This window comes from Electrophorus electricus, chromosome 8, assembly GCF_041902795.1.
Source record: "Electrophorus electricus isolate QZ-2024a chromosome 8, ASM4190279v1, whole genome shotgun sequence".
Lineage (NCBI taxonomy): Eukaryota > Metazoa > Chordata > Actinopteri > Gymnotiformes > Gymnotidae > Electrophorus > Electrophorus electricus.
Window position 1 is genome coordinate 27,221,374 of NC_137504.1, and position 20,397 is coordinate 27,241,770.

Below are 20,397 nucleotides of genomic sequence, written 5' to 3' on the forward strand. Positions count from 1 at the left end.
TGAAGAGGAACTATCTGCTTTGTGCTGTGAAATGCAATAATTCATTAAAGACTTGAAAACACTAGGGTAGAGGTTCTGGGAAGCCAGAGTCCAACACATAGAATAATGTACAGTATAATGAGCACCTTTTTTAGAAATGAAGCAAATTTGGATGAACATTATAAATTTACACATACAGTGCATAAACTGGATAATTACAGGGTAATAATGTGTTGGCAGCAGCAAATTGGGCATAAAGGTGTTGCTGTGAATAGGTTTGCTGTGATTTGTGAAATATATATATGATTGCTGTTTTTTCATTGGTCAGTTTCCTTTTTATTTATATTTATCTATATTATAAGGAAAGTCCCCTAGCCAAAACTAAAACATTTCTATACAGTCTGGCAGCACTAACCAATCAGGAAACTTCAAAAAGGAGGCAGTTCTCCCTGCCTGTCACAGAACATTCTGGCTGAGCTCCCTGCTAGTCTTCTCAAGAAGCTCTAATACGTGCAGAATTCAGCAGCAAGAGTTATCAGGCACACCAGATCGTGGGATCACATATCCCCCCCAAGTTAAAAAATCTACACTGGCTCCTGGTCCATTATCGAATACGGTATAAAATCTTACTCCTGGTTTTTAAATCTTTACGAGGTCTGGCTCCTGATTACCTCTCTGCTCTGTTGTCCAGACACAATCTCGAGCCGGTCTGCTAATGATAATTTGCTCTCTGTTCCTCCTGCCAAACTACACATGTATGGTGATAGAGCTTTTAGCATTGCAGGCCCAGAGCTATGCAACTCCATCTCCTTGCATCTCTGTCTCTGCCCATCACTATCCACATTCAAAAAGCACTTAAAAACTAGTTGTGTTTTTGTACTGTCACTGATTATTGTAACTTTTACCATGTCTTAATCTCTCATTTTATTTTCACTTATCTACTTTGTTGTCGTTTTATTATTCTTGTTTTTTACCTTGCTATTCTTATCATGTTGTCATTTGCTATTGAAAAGCGTCCTTGAGTATCCTGAAATCTGCTTATAAACATTTTTTTTTTTTACTATTATTATTATTAGAATATAACCCTGCCATTTACCGTCACTGTGAGGTTCTCGTTTCTGGGGCGATTCTGCGGAGAGCTGCCAACACCACCCAGCTACGTGACAGGAGACAGACTTTCCTCCAGAGAGTGAACATTTTTTTATTTAAACTCTTTCAAGATATGCTGTTTAGTCTTGTAACCATGGCAAAATGGGATTAATTGCTTAGTAAATTGTGGAACAATAATAATGTACCCCTTACAGTGTTTCTGTGCGTGTGCATTTGTCATTTTCCACATGGCAGTAGTGCCTGGACAGGTTATAGTATTAGCTTTCTGCCATCAGTCATAGGGTTCATTCAGGTCAGAGACCACGTGTAAAACGATAGAGAAGTAGCCAATAAGAATCGTCCTTCCCGTATGGCCTGCTCCGCCCCGTCGAAAGTTACGCCAAGTTCTAGGAAGGAGCAAGAAAGCGCAAGTTTTCTGGTCTTTACTGTTCGGTATGATGATATACAGATTTTTTCTCCTTTTGGTAGTTTTACTGCTTAATGTGTGTGAAATAACTCTCAGTGGGAAGGTACTGGTGCTTCCTGGTGAATACAGTCATTGGCACAATATGCGTGCGATTGTGGAGGAGCTTGTGGATCGTAATCACAGCGTGACTGTTCTGGTGCACACAGCCTCACCTACGGTGAAATACACGCAAAAGGAGCGCTTTGAATACATGGTTTTTGAAGTGAACATGAAAAAAGACGATGTACAGGACATGTGGCAGGCACCTATCCATATCTGGATTAATCAGAATGCAACCATATTTGGGAAGATATCCTTCATGTGGAATATAATGTCAAGATTTACAAGTTATCTTGAGACAATATGTGAAGGGATGATCCTCAATAAAAAGCTTGCAACATCACTTACAGAGTCACACTATGATGTGATTTTCTATGATCCTGTCATGCCATGCAGTGACCTGTTGGCAGAGACGCTTGGTGTGCCCCACGTGTTGTCTTTTCGACTCAGTTTTGCATATACTTTTGAGCGACTCTGTGGACAGATGCCAGCTCCGCCATCATATGTCCCTGCGGTCGCCAGCCAAGGACATCTCACAGACCACATGAACTTCATAGAGCGATTAGAGAACATGTTGCTATACATTGCTCACACAGCTATAATCAGTCTACAAATGACATTTGTGTTTGATAAGCATTACACCAAAATAATGGGTAAGATAGCACAATTTCTTTCCGATTAGTTCATTCTTTGTGGATTTATGTGTGTAAGTGCTGAACATTTTTGCCACTGTTTATATTCACATTATACATCATTCTCTCACATTCTCTCATTCTCTGCCATGTACCAGCATATTCCACTTCTCCATACATTCCTTCTGTGATGTGTGTGTGTGTGTGTGTGTGTGTGTGTGTGTGTGTGTATATATATATATATATATATACAGCTCCGGAAAAAATTAGAGACCACTTTTATGTACAGCCGCTATTCCATTCAAGTGTTTGTTTAATTGCTTGTGTGACGCGACGAGGCAAACAAGATGCGGAGAAGGGACATGTTCAAACATATGATTTAGTGCTATACACAGACGACACATTTATCACAGCACACACGCTGTGCACACCTCAAATACCAACAACACGTACTACAACACAGGAGACATATATACACTCAAGACGATTACACATAATACAGAACAGGTGGCTGAGATGAGAGGTCGTGGCAACACAGACGAACAAACACACGAAGAGGTTTGAGGAGGGGGCGGGGCCGTATCGTGACAGCTTGACAAATACCTCTTTCTACTTAATGAGATGCTGAATAGGTGATCACCTTAACAAAATCCTATTCTAGGGAGCAACAGTATAAAAAAAACACTGCTGCGGTCATCACTATTCTTTTGTTATAGGACCAGCTGGATGGGAAAAGCAGTGCTAGGACTACCCAAAAAATAAGTGTAGTCAAAATACAGCTATAGACCATGCCAAAGGAGTTGAAAAGAAAGGTTCTTAATGAGGAAAAGAAGGGTTCAATTGTAGCTTTACTGGCAGAGCGATACAGTGAGCATCAGGTTGCTTCCATCTTGAAAATGTCAAAAACTGTGCTTCATAAGAACAAGGCCAAGCAACAAACACATGGAATAACAATAGCTACAGACTTGCATAGATCAAAAACGACTCTCTACCGACTGTGACGATCGCCACCTCATTTGAATGTCACTTAACAACCATAAGTTGATGTCAAGTGACCTACAAAAAGAATGGCATGCAACAGCTGGAGTGAATTGCACAGCGAGGACAGTTTGAAACTTCTGGAGGCAAGTCATGCAAAGCTAGAAAAAAAGCCCTTCATCAATGAGAACCAAAGAAGAGCCAGACTGAAGTTTGCAAAGACCATAAGGATTGGACTGTAGAGGACTGGAGTAAGGTCATCTTCTCTGATGAGTGCAATTTTCAGCTTTGTCCAATATCTGTTCATGTAATGGTTTGATGGAGACCTGGAGAGGTCTACAAGCCAGATTGTCTTGCACCCACTGTGAAATTTGGTGCAGGGTGTTTCAGCAAGGCTGGATTTCTCTTTGTGAAGGATACATGAATCAAGCCACAAAACTGCTGGAAGAAAACTTGCTTCCTTCTGCTCTGACAATGTTCCCCAATTCTGATTATTGTTTTTTTTTTTTTTTTTTCATCAGGACAATGTCACACAGCCAGGTCAATCAAAGTGTGGATGAGGGACCACCAGCTCAAGACCCTATCATGCTCAGCCAAATTTCCAGAACTGAACCCCATTGAAAACCTCTGGAATGTAATCAAGCAGAAGATGGTTGGTCACAAGCCATCAAACAAAGCCGAGCACCTGGAATTTCTGTGCCAGGAGTGGTGTAAAGTTACCCAACAGCAATGTGAAAGACTGGTGGAAATCATGCCAAGACGCATGACAGCTGTGATTAAAAATCAGGGTTATTCCACCAAAGATTGATTTCTTGACTCATCCTAAGTTAAAATATCAGCACTGTGTTGTTTATAAATGAATACGACCTTGTTTTCATTGCATTATTTGTGGTCTGAAATTTCTGTAACTGTTTTGTTATTTTGACCATTAGTCATTTTCATAAAAAAACATACTCTAAAATACAATATTTTTATCTGGAAATTGGAAGAAATGTTGCCAGTAATAATATAGAATAAAACTCAGCCTGGTCAAACACATACCCATCAATTGTAAAACTAGAGAATCTGATAATTTTGTAGTGGTCTCTTATTTATTATTTTTTTCCAGAGCTTTTATATATATATATTCTGTTTCTCTGAAAACTCTATATTTTACTACAACTTTGAAAATCTCTCTCTCTCTTTCTAGAGTACACAGCAGTTACTCACCTAGAATCTTCTTCAGATTTTTTTTATATATATGAACTTGTTCAGTGGCTAAGTCTAGCAGTTAGCAAGAACTTTAAAATTAATTCACTTAGGCACCTGTAACCTAATATGAGTTTGTCCCTCCACCTTTGCTGCTGTACTTCACAGGCAAACCCACAACCCTGTGTGACACTGTGGGAAAGGCTGACATCTGGCTGATCAGATCCTATTGGGACTTTGAGTATCCACGACCATTCCTGCCAAACTTCAAGTTTGTGGGTGGACTGCACTGCAAGCCTGCAAAGCCCCTGCCTAAAGTAAGATCATCATCATGCATTGGTTGTTTTCAGCACTGGGTTAAACATTAAGAATTAACTAGCTATCAAACAATCCCTGAGGTTTACTGCCTGACCTTTATACAGATCTTATAGATACAAACCTTTAACACAAAAATAGTCAGTAGTTTAAGCACTGGAGGAAAAGGGTTTAGGCTAAGACCTGGGATTATGGGAAACAATTTTCTTAACCATAAATATAGAATGGCAGTTTATTAAGCCCATAGTCCTCATCCACACAGAAATAGTTTGAAATAAATTCATAGTCAAATTTAATATTAAATGTCGGCCTGGTAGCAAAAGGTTGAATTTTTTTTTAGCTATCCTGTGAATTTGAATGTTGTTTTTTTTTTAATCAACAAAATAAATACTTTTCTGTAATTTATGACAGCACTATATAAATCAGCTGCTGACATCTTGAGCAATGTGAGAGTATGGCTAGAATATATGCATCTGTTTTATTAGTAACTATTATTTTGGTTCTGCAGGAGATGGAGGAGTTTGTTCAGAGCTCAGGGGATGATGGCATTGTGGTGTTTTCACTGGGCTCCATGGTAAAGAACCTCACCAAAGAGAGAGCCAACACCATCGCTTCGGCACTCGGGCAAATCCCTCAAAAGGTCTCAGTTGGCACTGTTAAACTGTTTGCTTCCATTTAGTCCAGTTCCAGCTGTCTTGAGTTCAAGATCATCATCTAGTTGTAGTGAAGATTCACTTTAGAAACAGAAGTTCAGGGGATGGAGGAGGTTCTTCATTATTATTACTGAGCATGATGAATGGTATTAAATTCTAAATTTAATTTCTAACTCCGCTGTGGGTATTTGATTAGCTCCATTGTATTGTTCATTTCCCCTTCAATAAAATTTATGATTTTGCTGTGCTCGTACTGTTGGTCCAAGGAATGTAGTCTGGAATGCAAACATTTCAAAGGATTCAGCAGCCATGAGCCTCCCACAGCAGTTATAGTATTGTTAGTTGAATTCCCTTGTCATTGGGAGAAAAAAGGCAGGAAAAGAAAATTGGTTGTGAGATGGCTTATTTAGTCTGTACTGACTATTTTTACACATTTCTTGATTTGTTGTTAATATAGCATAAACTGCATAGATGAGCTTTATTCTCAGTCTCGATTTCTCTGTCTAATTACAGGTCTTGTGGAGCTACACAGGAGAGAAGCCTGACACTCTCGCTCCTAATACAAGACTGTATGAATGGATTCCCCAGAATAACTTACTAGGTAAGGAGCATTTTTGTCATATGTATATATATTACAACAAATTGTTGTAGTTAATGGTCCCTGACATGAACTAATAATTTGCCTTTGACAGGACATCCTAAAACCAAGGCCTTCATCACCCATGGTGGGACTAATGGGCTGTATGAAGCTATTTACCATGGAGTCCCAATGGTGGGTTTACCACTGTTTGGTGACCAGCCAGATAACATGAACCACATGAGAACAAAGGGAGCAGCTGTAATGCTTGACATCAACAAAATGGAGGCCAGAGATCTGAAGGAGGCTCTTACCAATGTTATAAATAATCCATTGTACGTTCATATTTTTATTTCTGTAAATTCAGATCCTTTCAGATTGAGTCCATTCTAAGTGTTCTCAGTATAAGAATTACCTTCAACTGTGATACTGAACCTTTATCATTCACATGTATCTAATTTCTTCAGTATATCTTGCGGACCCTCCCATCTATGCATAAAACCCACCCTTAAAAATCCATTCACTTCAGTGAATCTATTGCTGACTAAAACCACAAACCTTCATATTGATAGCATTCATCTATCATTTCTATCTTCTCTCTCGGTCATGTAGGTGCAACACAATGTATTTTCATAGTCCTTAAACTGTTTAATGTTGGAGCTATCAATTTTAGGATTATATTAGAATTGGCCCAACCTATTTGTCATATGATCAAGTTACATATTGGCAGTACTGAATTATATAATGCTAGTACTTTAACTGATTTTGATAAATTTTTACACATTAAGATATAGTCAAGAGACTTAATATAAAAATGTATCTTTTATCCAGAGAATACCATTGTATTTCATACTGCCAGCTCTAATTTCTCAAACCCTTTATCATTCCATATATATCAGTTTATCTTGAAAGTTGAAGGAGAATCAAAATAAACTGATATATATGGAATGATAAAGGGTTTGAGATTATATCAATTCTGAATTATACTGAATTATACCAATTCAGATTAGTTTATCTTGAAAGTTGAAGGAGAATCAAAATAAACTAATCTGAATTGGTATAATGATTACATTTCTAATTGAGAGCACAAGACCACACTTCATACTGACAGCACTCATTTAATGCCACAATGTTTTCTTTCATCCCATTATCCTTCCAATATCCTTTCTTTTAATCCTCAATATTCCTGGAAACCCATTCATTTTGTTACACTTGGATTATTTAAGATAGAGCATCCTAAATATTTATATGACATATCACAAATCACATATGTCTGCACTTTATTATGACAGCTATAGTACTGTAAAATTCCAGCATTCTTAGTTTCCATGCTTCCAACTTTATATTCCAGAATCTATTTCATTTCTTCACTCAGGTACAAAGAGAACATAATGAGACTCTCCCGGATCCACCATGATCAACCTATGAAGCCTCTGGACCGGGCTGTCTTCTGGATTGAGTTTGTGATGCGGAACAAGGGGGCCAAGCACCTGAGAGTAGAAGCCCATAACCTCACCTGGTACCAGTACCACTGCCTGGACGTGGCTGGCTTTTTACTCTCCATAACTGCACTGGTCATGTTCATCTTTGTGAAAATGTGCAGTTGGCTCTTCCGTAAATGTTTAAGAAAGACCACAACAAGAAAGAGCAAGAAAGAGTGACTAAGTTAGTGTGTATCACTATATTAGTATAAGTAGTAATTTCGGATAATCCTTCCTGTGATGGGAGCCTAAAATGCTGTTAATGTACATGATAAATGCAGTAGTTTTTTACTTGTCAGTTTGATCCACTGCAGTTACTTTTGAATCCTTGACCAGAAAGGACAGTGATTTCAGCACAGTCTGAAGTAATCAGACATGTTTCTCAAATTATTTTTGTTCAATTTTGCAGCACTCAAAGTTCATGGCTATCTATATCTTTTTCTTTTTAAGTGTTTTGCTTTGGCCAAAATAAAACTGAAATGTTATAGCTTTTATTTGTTTAATTCATTTTGGGTGTTATACATATGTACAACTTGATAAGTATTGTCAGATTTAGTTACATCCTGGTCATCAGTTTATCAGTAATTGAGATTATAAAGGAAGACTCTTCAGTATGAACAATGGTTGTGAATTTTATATCTGGCTACATTTTTGTCATGTCAGTGAAATATGCACAGGTTGTTGGTCCCAATTGTATAATATAAAAAGGTATTTCATATTCCATGCAGTGACTACTTTATGATGAGAAATAAAGTCATTAATTAAAAAAGATTACATCTTTGGGATCAGATTCTGGGTATACAGCACTGATGTACAATCAGACACATCTAACCCTTCAGAGGGTTATAAAAGAGGTAACAAAAAGTGAGTGGGAAAATAATCTAAACATATAAATCAAGTAAAAAACATTGACCTATGCATGTAGGATATTTTAGATATTATTTGTTACTATAGGACACATTTCTATCAGTGTATTGCTAATCAAAACTACAAGGGCTTGCTGCTGTGTATGTGGCCATTCTGGTCATATACTGAAGGGTTCTATAATATGTCTATTAGCAAAATGACAGGAAATCTGAGCAATGACATTTTTATTTTCACTACAAAGCCTGTTATATAGCAGCCTGGACCTTCACAGCATTCTGAAGAACAGCATTATTACTAAAATATCACTGTCTGTGTACATGCTACATTATCCAGCAAACTTCAAATGGCACCTAAAAGGGAATCAGACATAGTGGCACACCTAATTGAAAATCATTTTTCAAGGCTATCCTTCAATGGAAATCTCACAATAATTGAACAAGGATGGCCTAAAAGTCTTAGCCAGACTGGAGAAATTTATGAAGTACTGGACATACAATCTGTCAAATGACAACATGATCCAGGATTCTCTGAAAATAAAGCAGATCATGTGGATATGACCAGGGAACAGAACCAGGTACCTTATGTTGGAAGTTCCTTGCACATTCAGATTTAGTGGCAAAGTTGAGTAAGGAACAGTTCTTCTGACAGACCCCATGACCATGTGTGGGGAACTGCCGGCACACAACCTGCTGTCAGTTTGATATTCCCATTTGGAAATGCTGTCGAGCGACTCTGTGGGCAGCTGCCAACACCACCCTCCTATGCGCCAGGGGTCGGCCCCTGCTACATGCATCACATGGATTTCCTCCAGAGTGAAGAATATTTTATATATTCTCTACAAAGAGTTTCTGTTTAGTCTTGTGAACATTGCAAAAGTACTGAAGTAAATGATGATCTCCAATTTAAAACTTTTCTTTGATCTGTTCCCTTAATTTTTTTTCTGGAACTCATCTACATTCTTAGATGAATTTTAGAATCGAGTGGAATGAAGGTTATGACTTAACCATATAATAGTTTTTAAAATTTAAACTTGTTGGACCTCCTAGAACTTCCACATGACAGTAATGCAAGGGCATTTTATAGCTTTAGGTTTCTGCCATCAATCATAGGGTGACTGCAAGTTCATTGAGAGTTCAGAGACCACGTGTGTAGAGCAAACTCCACATTCAAAAGCTTGCACTGGCTCTGTGTTGTTTGACTGCACAAGGAACAAGTTGCCTGGTCTTTATTGTTCGATATGGTGATATTCAGATATTTTTTTCCCTTGATAGTTTTGTTGCTGAGCAGGTGTGAAAGATCTCTCAATGGCAAAGTGCTGGTGCTTCCTGGTGAATACAGTCATTGGCACAATATGCGTGCAATTGTGGAGGAGCTTGTCAATCGGAATCACAATGTAACTGTTCTGGTACACACAGCTTCACCTACAGTGAAACATGCGCAAAAGGAACGCTTTGAATACATGGTTTTTAAAGTGAACATGGAACAAGAAGATGCACAGAATATGTGGCAGAACTTTATCAATGCTTGGATGAGTCAAAATGCATCTACGATTCAGACGTTGTCTTTATTTTGGAACATGATGGCTGGATTTACTAGTTATGTTGAGGAAATTTGCGATGGAATGCTCCTTGATGAAAAACTGATAACTTCACTTAGAGAGTCATGCTATGATGTGATTTTCTATGATCCAATGATGCCATGCAGTGACCTGTTGGCAGAGATGCTTGGTGTGCCCAATGTGATGTCTCTCAGACTCAGTTTTGCCTACACCTTTGAGCGACTCTGTGGACAGATGCCAGCTCCACCATCATATGTCCCTGCGGTCGCCACCCAAGGGCATCTCACAGACCACATGGACTTTGCAGAGCGATTAGAGAACATGCTGCTGTACATTGCTCACACAGCTGTGTTCAGACTGCAAACAATGTTTACATTTGATAAACATTATACCAAATTAATGGGTAAGGCAGTACAATTTCTCCATTAGTTTTAGAAATATTTAATTCTTTATACATCTATGTGTGTAAGTGCAGAAGTTTTTACCACTGTTTATTTTCACATCATTCTCTGCCAACATGCACCAACACGCTCCAGAAAAACTAAAAAACTTATTTCTGTATATATATATATATATATATATATATATATATATATATATACACACACACACACACACACACACACCCTGATAGTGGCTGTGACTTTCCTGAGCCAATTAAAAATTTAAATGCATGCAGATACTACTATGTATGTCTATTCCAGATAGAAAAAAAATTATCAGAAAAAAAACAAATACAGTAAGGTAAATCAGTGGGTAGTGGTAGCGCAGTGGTTAAGGTACTTGACATAATTGGGAGGTTGCTGGTTTAAGCCCTGCCACTGTTGGGCCCCTGAGCAAGGCCCTTAACTCTCAATTGCTAATGTATGACACAGTCATAATTGTAAGTTGCTTTGGACAAAAGTGTCGGGTAAATAAATCAGCTGGACAAGGTTACATTTAATGTTGTCTACCAATACACGTGATGTCAGCAGTTGAGTGGAGGCGAGAGGCAGGGTTGCAAGAAAGTGCTCTTTATTTTCTATCGGGTTCTCAACGTTGGAAGCACCTAACAAAACACAGAATACAGAAATACCAGTCTTCTCAAGGTAATGCAGTGACTTGTCTTGATGTGATGTCGAAGGACCACTAATGTGCAGCCCAGTCTCTTGGGATCTGTGAGTTTAAATAAGGCAGAAAGTAATTAAGAAACAGGTGAACATAATTAGTAATCAGGAGACTGTGAACAGGGCAGGTAAGAGGTGTGATCCTTAGCAGGAGTGGGCTTGTCCTTCCTGCTAGCCGGCCGACCAACCGTGACAGTACATTTAGAAACTTCTCCACAAGAGGGGTGGTCTTCCCTGTCTGTCAGTTATTTTGCACCTGCACACAACAGGTATAAGCGCAGACTACATGAGAAGAGCACAAGAACATGGGGCCAGGGGCAGCACTTAAAAATTGCTCCAAAACTACCTTGTCCCACGAGCATGATGCCTGCATATGGCTCATAATGCATCTGCTCAGTGGAGTTTTTTGGCATGTTAGCAGTTGATAAATACTTGAATTTGAAGAAGAAATATAAAGTCAGTAAACAAACTTTTGTTTTGGAACAGTAAGCTACTCTAAAATGCCATTTAGCTAGCAAAGATACAATTTCTGAAAAATGTAGCTGGAACTACATTACAGATATCCTTTAGAGAATGTTTTGAGGCTGATTTTCATGGTTTGGAGTAAGACCCTTAATTCAAGTGATGGACAATGTTAATGTTACAGAATACAAAGACATTTTAGATTGTCATATGCTCCAACTCCATGTCAATATTTGATGGAAGGTTGTTTCCTTTTTCAGCATGGCTGTGACCCTGTGCACAAAGTGAGGTTCATAAAGATTCATGGTTTGATTGGAATGTAGTATTTCTGCGGTAGGGTGTAGAAAATACATACAAGCTATTTGATTTAATAGGTACTGATGTTACACTGTCGTTATTGCAAGCAATAGTTAAATAGATGTACAACAGTTGCTATACTACTGCCGAATAGTGGGCACAAACCCAGTGTAGGTTTTGTCTCATGTATGAGTAGGAAGTAAGCAGGGGAGATGCTACACTGACTTTTCAAAATATGGAGAATAGGGAGATATTAACTCTATTGGCTTAGTCTGGCATAAGTTAGAAATAATTTTAAAAGCTATTACAGCAGCTTTAAACACCACTTACAATCACCTGCAACCTGATATGAGTTTGTCCCTCCATCTTTGCTGCTGTACTTCACAGGCAAACCCACAACCTTGTGTGACACTGTGGGAAAGGTTGACATCTGGTTGATCAGATCCTATTGGGACTTTGAGTATCCACGACCATTCCTGCCAAACTTCAAGTTTGTGGGTGGGCTGCACTGCAAGCCTGCAAAGCCCCTGCCTAAAGTAAGATTATCATCATGCATTGGTTGTTTAACAGCACTGGGTTAAACATTAAGAATTAACAAGCAATCAAACATTCCCTGAGGTTTACTGCCTGACCTTTACTACAGATCTAACACATACAAACCTTTAACACACAAACAGGCAGCAGTTTATGCAGTGGTGGAACAAGGTTTAGGCTAAGACCACTGCCCTTTTATGGAAAACATAATTTTCTTAACAATAAATATAGAATGGGAGTTGATTAGCTGCAAACACACTCATTAAGCCTATAGTCCTCATCTTCACAGACATGGTTTGAAATAAATTCATAGTCAAATTTAATATTAGACATCAGTCTGGTAGCAAAAGGTTGATTTTTTTTGTTTAGCCATAATGTTAATTTTAATGGTTTTTTTTGTTGTTTGTTTGTTTTAAATCCACAACATAAATACTTTTCTATAATTTATGACAACACTATAAATCAGCTGCTGACATCTTGAGCAATGTGAGAGTATGACTAGAATATATGCATCTGTTATAATTAATAACTGCTATTTTGGTTTTGTAGGAGATGGAGGAGTTTGTTCAGAGCTCAGGGGATGATGGCATTGTGGTGTTTTCACTGGGCTCCATGATAAATAACTTCACCAAAGAGAGAGCCAACATCATTGCTTCAGCACTTGGGCAGATCCCTCAAAAGGTCTTAGTATGCACTATTAAATATTGCTGACTCCAGTGCTACTGTGATATCTGGTCAAAATACACTTAAGTGGAGTGGATCTGATGCTGGGTGTTTATTCAACATAATCTCATTAATGTGTTATTTACTCCATCCTTCTCTAAAATATGCAATTATAGTTGCATGGTGCAACTAGTCCAAGTAATATGATTATTTTAAAGTTTTTCCAAAGGCTTTGGAGGCCAAGAATAATTCAATGCATTTTCATACATATAAAATCTAATTTAATTATTAGGTTTTAGAAGCCAAGAATGCATTTTCATATATGGGAATTGTTGGTTTAATTTGATCATATCATTAGATTATCATTATAATCAATGAAATGGAAAAAAGATTACGACAACGTATTTAATTAATATAAATTTGTTTCTCCATTTGAAAGGTTTCAAAAGAATATAATCCAGGAACCACCCAAACTGTAAAGTTTTTTATTTAAATCCTGATTATGTTTAGGGTAAAGAAGGGATAAAAAATTGTTTGTGAAATGGTTTATTTAGTACTACGTATTTTGGCACATTTATTGATTTGGTGTCAATATAGTGTAAATTGTTTAAATGAGCTTCATTTTCAGTCTTGATCTCAGTGTCTAATTCCAGGTCTTGTGGAGATACTCAGGAGAGAAGCCAGACACTCTCACTCCTAATACAAAAATGTATGACTGGATTCCACAGAATGATTTACTAGGTAAGGAACACAGACACTTACACACACACACACACACACACACACACACACACACACACACACACACACACACACACACACACACACACACTATGTGAGGTCTTGATAGTGAATTGTCTTCAACATGTACTAAGAATTTGTATCTAACAGGACATCCTAAAACCAAGGCCTTCATCACCCATGGTGGGACTAATGGGCTGTATGAAGCTATTTACCATGGAGTCCCAATGGTGGGTTTACCACTGTTTGCTGATCAGCCAGATAACATGAACCACATGAGAACAAAGGGAGCAGCTGTAATGCTTGACATCAACAAAATGGAGGCCAAAGACCTGAAGGAGGCTCTCATTGATGTTATACACAATCCATTGTGAGTTGATCCTTTGATTTTTATAAAACTAGATCCTTGCAGATGGAATCCATTTTAGAGGTGCTGAATATAAGATTACCCACCAGCCATAGGACTGCTCCCTTCTGATTCATAGACATGAAACCCCTTAATCTATGGATCCTCCCTTAGCAGTCAGTTTATGTTGGTACTTAATGAACTTGCGAGTTACAAATCAAAGTCATCACATTTAGACTTTACTGCTGACTGAAATCACAAACCTTCATACTGATAGCACTTAATGGCTTACTCTTATATCCTTTGGATCATCCCTCCACTATCCAGTAGAAACTAATTGTCACACCTCCTAAATTTTTCATTCAGTGCATTTTGGTAAAGATTTCAGTGTTGGTCTAAAGTCAATTACATGCTGTCAGCATTCATTATTCTAACCCTTCATTATTACCTAAAAATCAAACTGAGTATGAAGTTTGATTTTTTACATTTCTGACTCAAAGAACAAACCTCCACTTCATACTGACAATAATTAATTATTTAATGCTGCCATGCTTTCTTTCATTCCTCCATTTTCCTGCCATCTTCCTTTATGCCTCAAACCTCCCACAAAATCCCATTTATTTGGATACCCCAGGAAATTTCAAGCCAGAACATCCATAATTATTTAAATGACTCAAATTGCATATTTGAGTCTGTACTTTACTCAGACAGCCATAGTATTGGGAAAACTCCAGCATTCGTAGCTTCCACACTCTTCAAAGCTTTTCCACAAACTTCTAATTTCTAATCTCAGGTACAAAGAGAACATAATGAGACTCTCCCGGATCCACCATGACCAACCTATGAAGCCTCTGGACCAGGCTGTCTTCTGGATCGAGTATGTGATGCGGAACAAGGGGGCCAAGCACCTGAGAGTAGAAGCCCATAACCTCACCTGGTACCAGTACCACTGCCTGGACGTGGCTGCCTTTTTACTCTCCATAACTGCACTGGTCATGTTCATCTTTGTGAAAATGTGCAGTTGGCTCTTCCATAAATGTTTAAGAAAGACCACAACAAGAAAGAGCAAGAAAGAGTGACTAAGTTCGTGTGTATCACTATATTAGTATTAGTAGTAATATCGGGTAATCCTTCATGTGCTGGGAGCCTAAAATGCTGTTAATGTATATGATAAATGCAGTAGTTTCTTACATTTCAGTTTGATCCAATGCAGTTACTTTTAAATCCTTGACCAGCAAGGACAATGATTTCAACATAGTTTGAAGTAATCAGACATGTTTCACTAGTCATTTTTGTTCATCTTTGTTCATCTCAAAGTTCATGGCATTATCTATATCTTGTAGTGTTTTGCCTTGACCAAAATAAAACTGAAATGTTATAGCTTTTATTTGTTTCATTCATTTGGGTGTTTTGCATTTGTACAACTTAATAAGTACTGTTGGATTTAGTTACATCCTAGTTCTTTGATGAGATATTTTTATGGCCCTAAGCTTTGTTGTAACAAAACTTGTATTGCTCAGATGCCAAAAGAAATCAATCCTTCAGTAATTGAGATTGTAAAGGAAGACTCTTCAATATGAAAAATGGTTGTGAGTTTTAAATCTGGCTACATTTTTGTCATGTCAGTGAAATTTGCACAAGTTGTTGGTCTCAAATGTATATTATAAGAAGGTATTTAATACTTCATGCAGTGCCTATATTATGATGAGGTTGCATGAAATGAAGTCATTAATTAAAAAAGATTAAATCATTGGATGAGATTCTGAGTATACAGCACTGATGTGCAATCTAACCCATCTAACGCTTCAGAGGGTTACAAAAGTGGTAAAAAAAAAAAGTGAGTTGGAAAATAATCTAAAAAGTTTATAAATAAAGTTTAAAAAACATCGACATATGTATATAGGATATTTTAGATATTATTTGTTAGTATAATATGCATTTCTATCAGAGTTGGGTGCTAATCAAAACCACAAGGGCTTGCTGTTATGTGTGTGGCCATTCTGGTCATATATAGTGGACAGACATAGTGGCACACCTAATTGAAAAGCCTTTTTCAAGGCTACCCTTCAAGCAAACAATAGTTCAAAAATGTTGGCCACAACCATGAATTCTTAGCCAGACTGGAAAAATTTATGAAGTACTGGAAATACAGTCTGTCAAATGACAACATGATCCATGATTCTCTGAAGATAAAGAAGACTGAGTGGATATGACCAGGGAACAGGTCCAGATAGTTTATTTTGGAAGTTCTTTGCACATTCAGACTTCCTGGCAAAGTTGAGTAAGGAACAATTTGAAATGGCACACAACCTGTTGTTTCTCATTAGTGTGATTTTCCCATTTGGGAGCACTGTGGCGCATCTCTGTGCCAGGGGTTGCCCTCTGGTACATGGGTCACATAGATTTCCTCTACAGAATGAAGAACTGTATCCTCTGCCTAGAGTTTCTGTATAGTCTTGTGACCACGCAATGTGGGATTACCTGTTCACTGAAGTGAATGATGATCTCCAATTTGAAGTTTTTCTTTGATCTGCTCTCATAATTTTATTTTTCTAGACCGCATCTACTCTCTTGGAACATTAGAACCGAACAGAATGGGTGTCATAATTTAAACATCTAATAGTTTAACATGAATTGGTTTGACCTCCTAGAACAGGGGTGTCAAATTCAGCCACTTAAAGGGCCATATTCAAAATCTCAACAAAACTGGAGAATGGGTATGTTTTAATTTAACTTTTAAAAATGTTACTATATTACTATATTATAATATTACTGTTATTCATTTTACTATATTTCCTGAAATGTCCATTGTTAATTCATATTAGGACAAAAATGTAACAGCAAAATATGAGCACTTGAAGTAGACCTTGAAATATTACATTAAAATATTCAAAATAATTAAAATATATACTTGCATAACAATAAGATAGCCTAACTGTTAAACCTCAGGAGGTAGTCATTTTTAAACATACCTATTTGCTTAAACTAGACACCTGGTATCTTTTTTTTGTTACAAATTCATTAATTCTTGGGATTAACTTCTGATCTGACAAAAGCCTCAAGATGGAATGAAGGTATTTGTCAGTAAGAGGAGTCCTGTGAAATTATTTATTTGTCTTCATCACAGAGAACAACTGCTCACACAGGTATGTGCTACCAAACACGGACAGCACATGGGCAGTGTGTAGGCAGAGCTCGGACATTGTTTCTGTGATGAAAGAAGGGAACTTGGCTGCTTCAACCAAGTTGTTCTTGGCCTTGAGCGCCTTTGCACTGTAGTTCTACCAGCTCCATTTTCATGTTCAGTGGTGAACTCTCCAAATCAGCCGCAAACGGATTGCGGACAACATCAAAATTTAACCTTTGGATCTCAAAACCTGTAAATTGTCTTGAGAACTCTGCAAGCTCTGGTAGTGCGCTCACTTGAGAGGCCGAAAAGCGCATTTGATTTTCCCAAAAGCTCAATTTGGTTTGAAAGGCTTTCACATGATCATACAAGTCAGTGATCAGAAGATTGTGAAGGTTCAGCTTGTTTAGATGGTCCCTGATGTCACACAAAAAAAGAATACCTTAGCTCTGTTTCATCCTTTAGCTCTATGACTTCTTTACCTTTGTTTTCCATTAAATTATTTTCTTGCACAACTTAAAAAAAAAATAAAAATCTCTTCAACACTTTTCCTCAACTTAACCAAGGCATGTCTGCGTGGAGCTCCATCCATCATCAGTCCTGTGACTTTGCTCCAGTGTTACTTGTCACATCAACCCATAACAGGGCTCAAACCCAGGTCAGATAGGTGAAGGCACCAAAAGTCTATTGGGTGAGTTACCACATTTGAATGACAGTAGACCCATGTGCAAAACAGTTAGATTTGAGAACAGGTAAAAAAACCAAAAAAAAAACAAAGGTGGGGAGCTTTGCTGTGAGGCAAACAAACTCCCTGTGACTGTGGCAGCCATCAAAAAGACCTGTGTGAGGAAAAAAACAAGAGGAAAATCTAAACACCACGCCAAGCATGGAAAAAGGGAGAACAAAGGACGCCACAGGGAATAATGGAAGCCCCGATGCACTGGGGAAAACCAAAGTAAAACTCCCCAAACAAAACCTGAAAACAGGGAGGAACTTTAATGACTAAGGGGAACCTTGGGAGAGAGATAGACTCAAGACAGAAAATGGGAGAAGGGAGGGGATGTGTAAAAACACAGACCCTCACAGAGCAGAAAAGAGGTGTAGCACAAGGGCTCACAGACCTCAATACCCAAAAGTTACTGGCTAGGCACTCAGCTCCATACTTTAGCAAAGACCCAGCTCTGCATGACTGGGTCACTGGGCTTATATAGATCTAGCACAGCTGTTGTGCATCAAGCCTGATTAGTAGTGTGCCTGACTCAAGGCGTCCCTCTGGTGGCCGGAGGGGCCTTGGCCTGGTGCAAACCCTTACACAATCACACATTTCTCCACTTTCTGAAAAAAAAAAGTCTTTTCTAGTGGCTGTGTCACACATTAATTTTACAACCACAAGCTCTTCCATAACATAATTTGGAGTCCACCCCAAAAAGGAAAACTAACAACTGACTATCAGTAGAATCACTGCTCTGGTCAACAGCAATTGAATAAGCTAAAAAGTCAATTCCTTTTTCAGTCAGTTGCTCTTTTAGATTGGTGGCTAGCTCGTTCACCCGATCGGCCACTATATTTCTGCAAAAGCTGACATTTGCAAACGTTTGCTTTTCTGGACACATTACATCGTAAACCTTAAGCATGCACTGCTTCAGAAAAGCATCCTTGGTAAAAGGCCTGCCTGACTTGTGTATTTCTTCTGCCACTATGAAACTGGCTTTTACTGCATTATCACTATTGGTGCCTAATATCATATTGTTTATTTACGGTCACATTATCTCCACAAATGAGACAGTTAGGCCTATCCGTCTTAGAAGTAAAAAGGTATTCGAGCTCCCACCTCTCTTGAAAAACCCCTGCATTCACTGGTCACTTTTCTTTTGGTCATTTTTAAAGATAGCTAGGCATTTATATTGGTTGGACTGCTGCTGAAATGGAGTTAGTATGTTTGGTGATATGACTGGTGTTGTACAATTGTGGTGTAACTGCTGTCCCATAGAATGTTGTTGGGAGAGGGGGTGGGGGCACACATTACATTGTAGTGCATGCTGGAGATTGTAGTGCAGCAGATTGTGAACTGGGCTAACATGAACTGAAAATCTAAATAATTTAATTGGCCAGATTGGATTTCATTGGCCACATCAGGCCCATGGGCCTTGTGTTTGACGTGGGTCCTAGAACTTCCAAATGATGTATGTTCATGTAATAAACTCAGGAAGTGAAAGGCGAAAGACTCGGTCATTCCAAGTAATTTAATAAGGGGAAACTGCTGTCTACACATACATGCTCCCAATTCAGTTCAATAAGCAACACATTTTGGCAACACCCCTTATGAATGCAAAGTGTCACAAATACTGTGACATCTCCTCCTTTTAAATTCCCCTTTCCTCTTATTAGGGTAGATCCATACTGTTACAGTGCAATGCCCTTCTATTAAAGTAACAACTGAGTTTCTTCCAATTGTGTGGGCTTCTCTTTCATGGTCTGTCTGCCAATAATGTGGAGAGTTACAGTATCCTGGATTGAGCCTTTCTTTACTCCTGGCATGACTGTCAAGCTAAAACCTGGCTTTTGATTTGGGATAATATACCAGGCCACAATACTGAGGTGTTTGCCCTGTCCCTGCACTTAGATAAGCGTTGATGGCCATCATGAATACAATCTAGTATCTTGGCTCTATTCAGGTACCTCTATATACTAATCCGTTCTGCATATACACTTCACATTTCACAAAGAAAAACTCTTCATTACTGGTGTATGAGTTCTAAATATGCTCTGGTCATCCTGACTATATGTACCTGATTAGAACTTATAACCTCTCATCTGCTGCGTGGCCATAGCAGATGGCACTTGTTTGTTCAGTGATTATGGTAGTTGATTTGTAATTGGAAGGTCACTGGTTCAATCCCTACTGCTGCCACTCTTGGGTCCCTGAGCAAGGCCTTTAACCCTCAAGTTGTATTCAGTAAGCTATTTAATTTTAAGTTGCTTTGGATAAAAGTGTCAGCTAAATGCTATAAATGTAAATCTTCCTCAGAGGCACTACTGCTACCAAAAGGAAAATGCTTGAAACTGTATCTGGCAAAAGTAGTGATAAAAGTTGTCAGCCTCTGGCTATCTTTCTCAAGATGAATATGCCAGAACCCGCTACAGCACCTGGTGAGTTTGCTTTGGTTGTTCTCTTGGACTATTCTCTGGTTGGTTAAGGTAAGCTCTGAGTTTACTTACTTTTGCCTTAGATTCTGTTAAATTCAAGGCTTCTTGTCTGAACCTAACTGTTTGTTTGT

General features: G+C 38.3%; 2 protein-coding genes across 4 annotated transcripts; both read left to right on the forward strand.

The window, feature by feature from the left end:
• The first annotated feature begins 1,456 nt into the window (after nt 1-1,456).
• Nucleotides 1,457-7,910, forward strand: ugt2a3 (UDP glucuronosyltransferase 2 family, polypeptide A3). The gene is made up of 6 exons (XM_027018825.3): nt 1,457-2,247; nt 4,561-4,709; nt 5,216-5,347; nt 5,874-5,961; nt 6,053-6,272; nt 7,313-7,910. Exons 1-6 carry the CDS (start codon nt 1,524-1,526, stop codon nt 7,596-7,598), a joined length of 1,599 nt encoding a protein of 532 aa, XP_026874626.3. The 5' UTR covers nt 1,457-1,523; the 3' UTR covers nt 7,599-7,910.
• A 1,843-nt stretch (nt 7,911-9,753) lies between these two features.
• On the forward strand, nt 9,754-15,283 carry LOC145643300 (UDP-glucuronosyltransferase 2A1-like). 3 transcript variants are annotated; one of them, XM_027018802.3, is made up of 6 exons: nt 9,754-10,246; nt 12,096-12,244; nt 12,792-12,923; nt 13,559-13,646; nt 13,797-14,016; nt 14,786-15,283. In XM_027018802.3, exons 1-6 carry the CDS (start codon nt 9,763-9,765, stop codon nt 15,069-15,071), a joined length of 1,359 nt encoding a protein of 452 aa, XP_026874603.3. In that variant the 5' UTR covers nt 9,754-9,762; the 3' UTR covers nt 15,072-15,283. The 3 variants fall into 3 exon arrangements, with proteins under 3 accessions (XP_026874603.3, XP_081575247.1, XP_081575248.1); XM_081719121.1 differs by having other exon boundaries at nt 9,754-10,163; nt 12,097-12,244; XM_081719122.1 differs by having other exon boundaries at nt 9,754-9,988.
• Nucleotides 15,284-20,397: the final 5,114 nt, after the last annotated feature.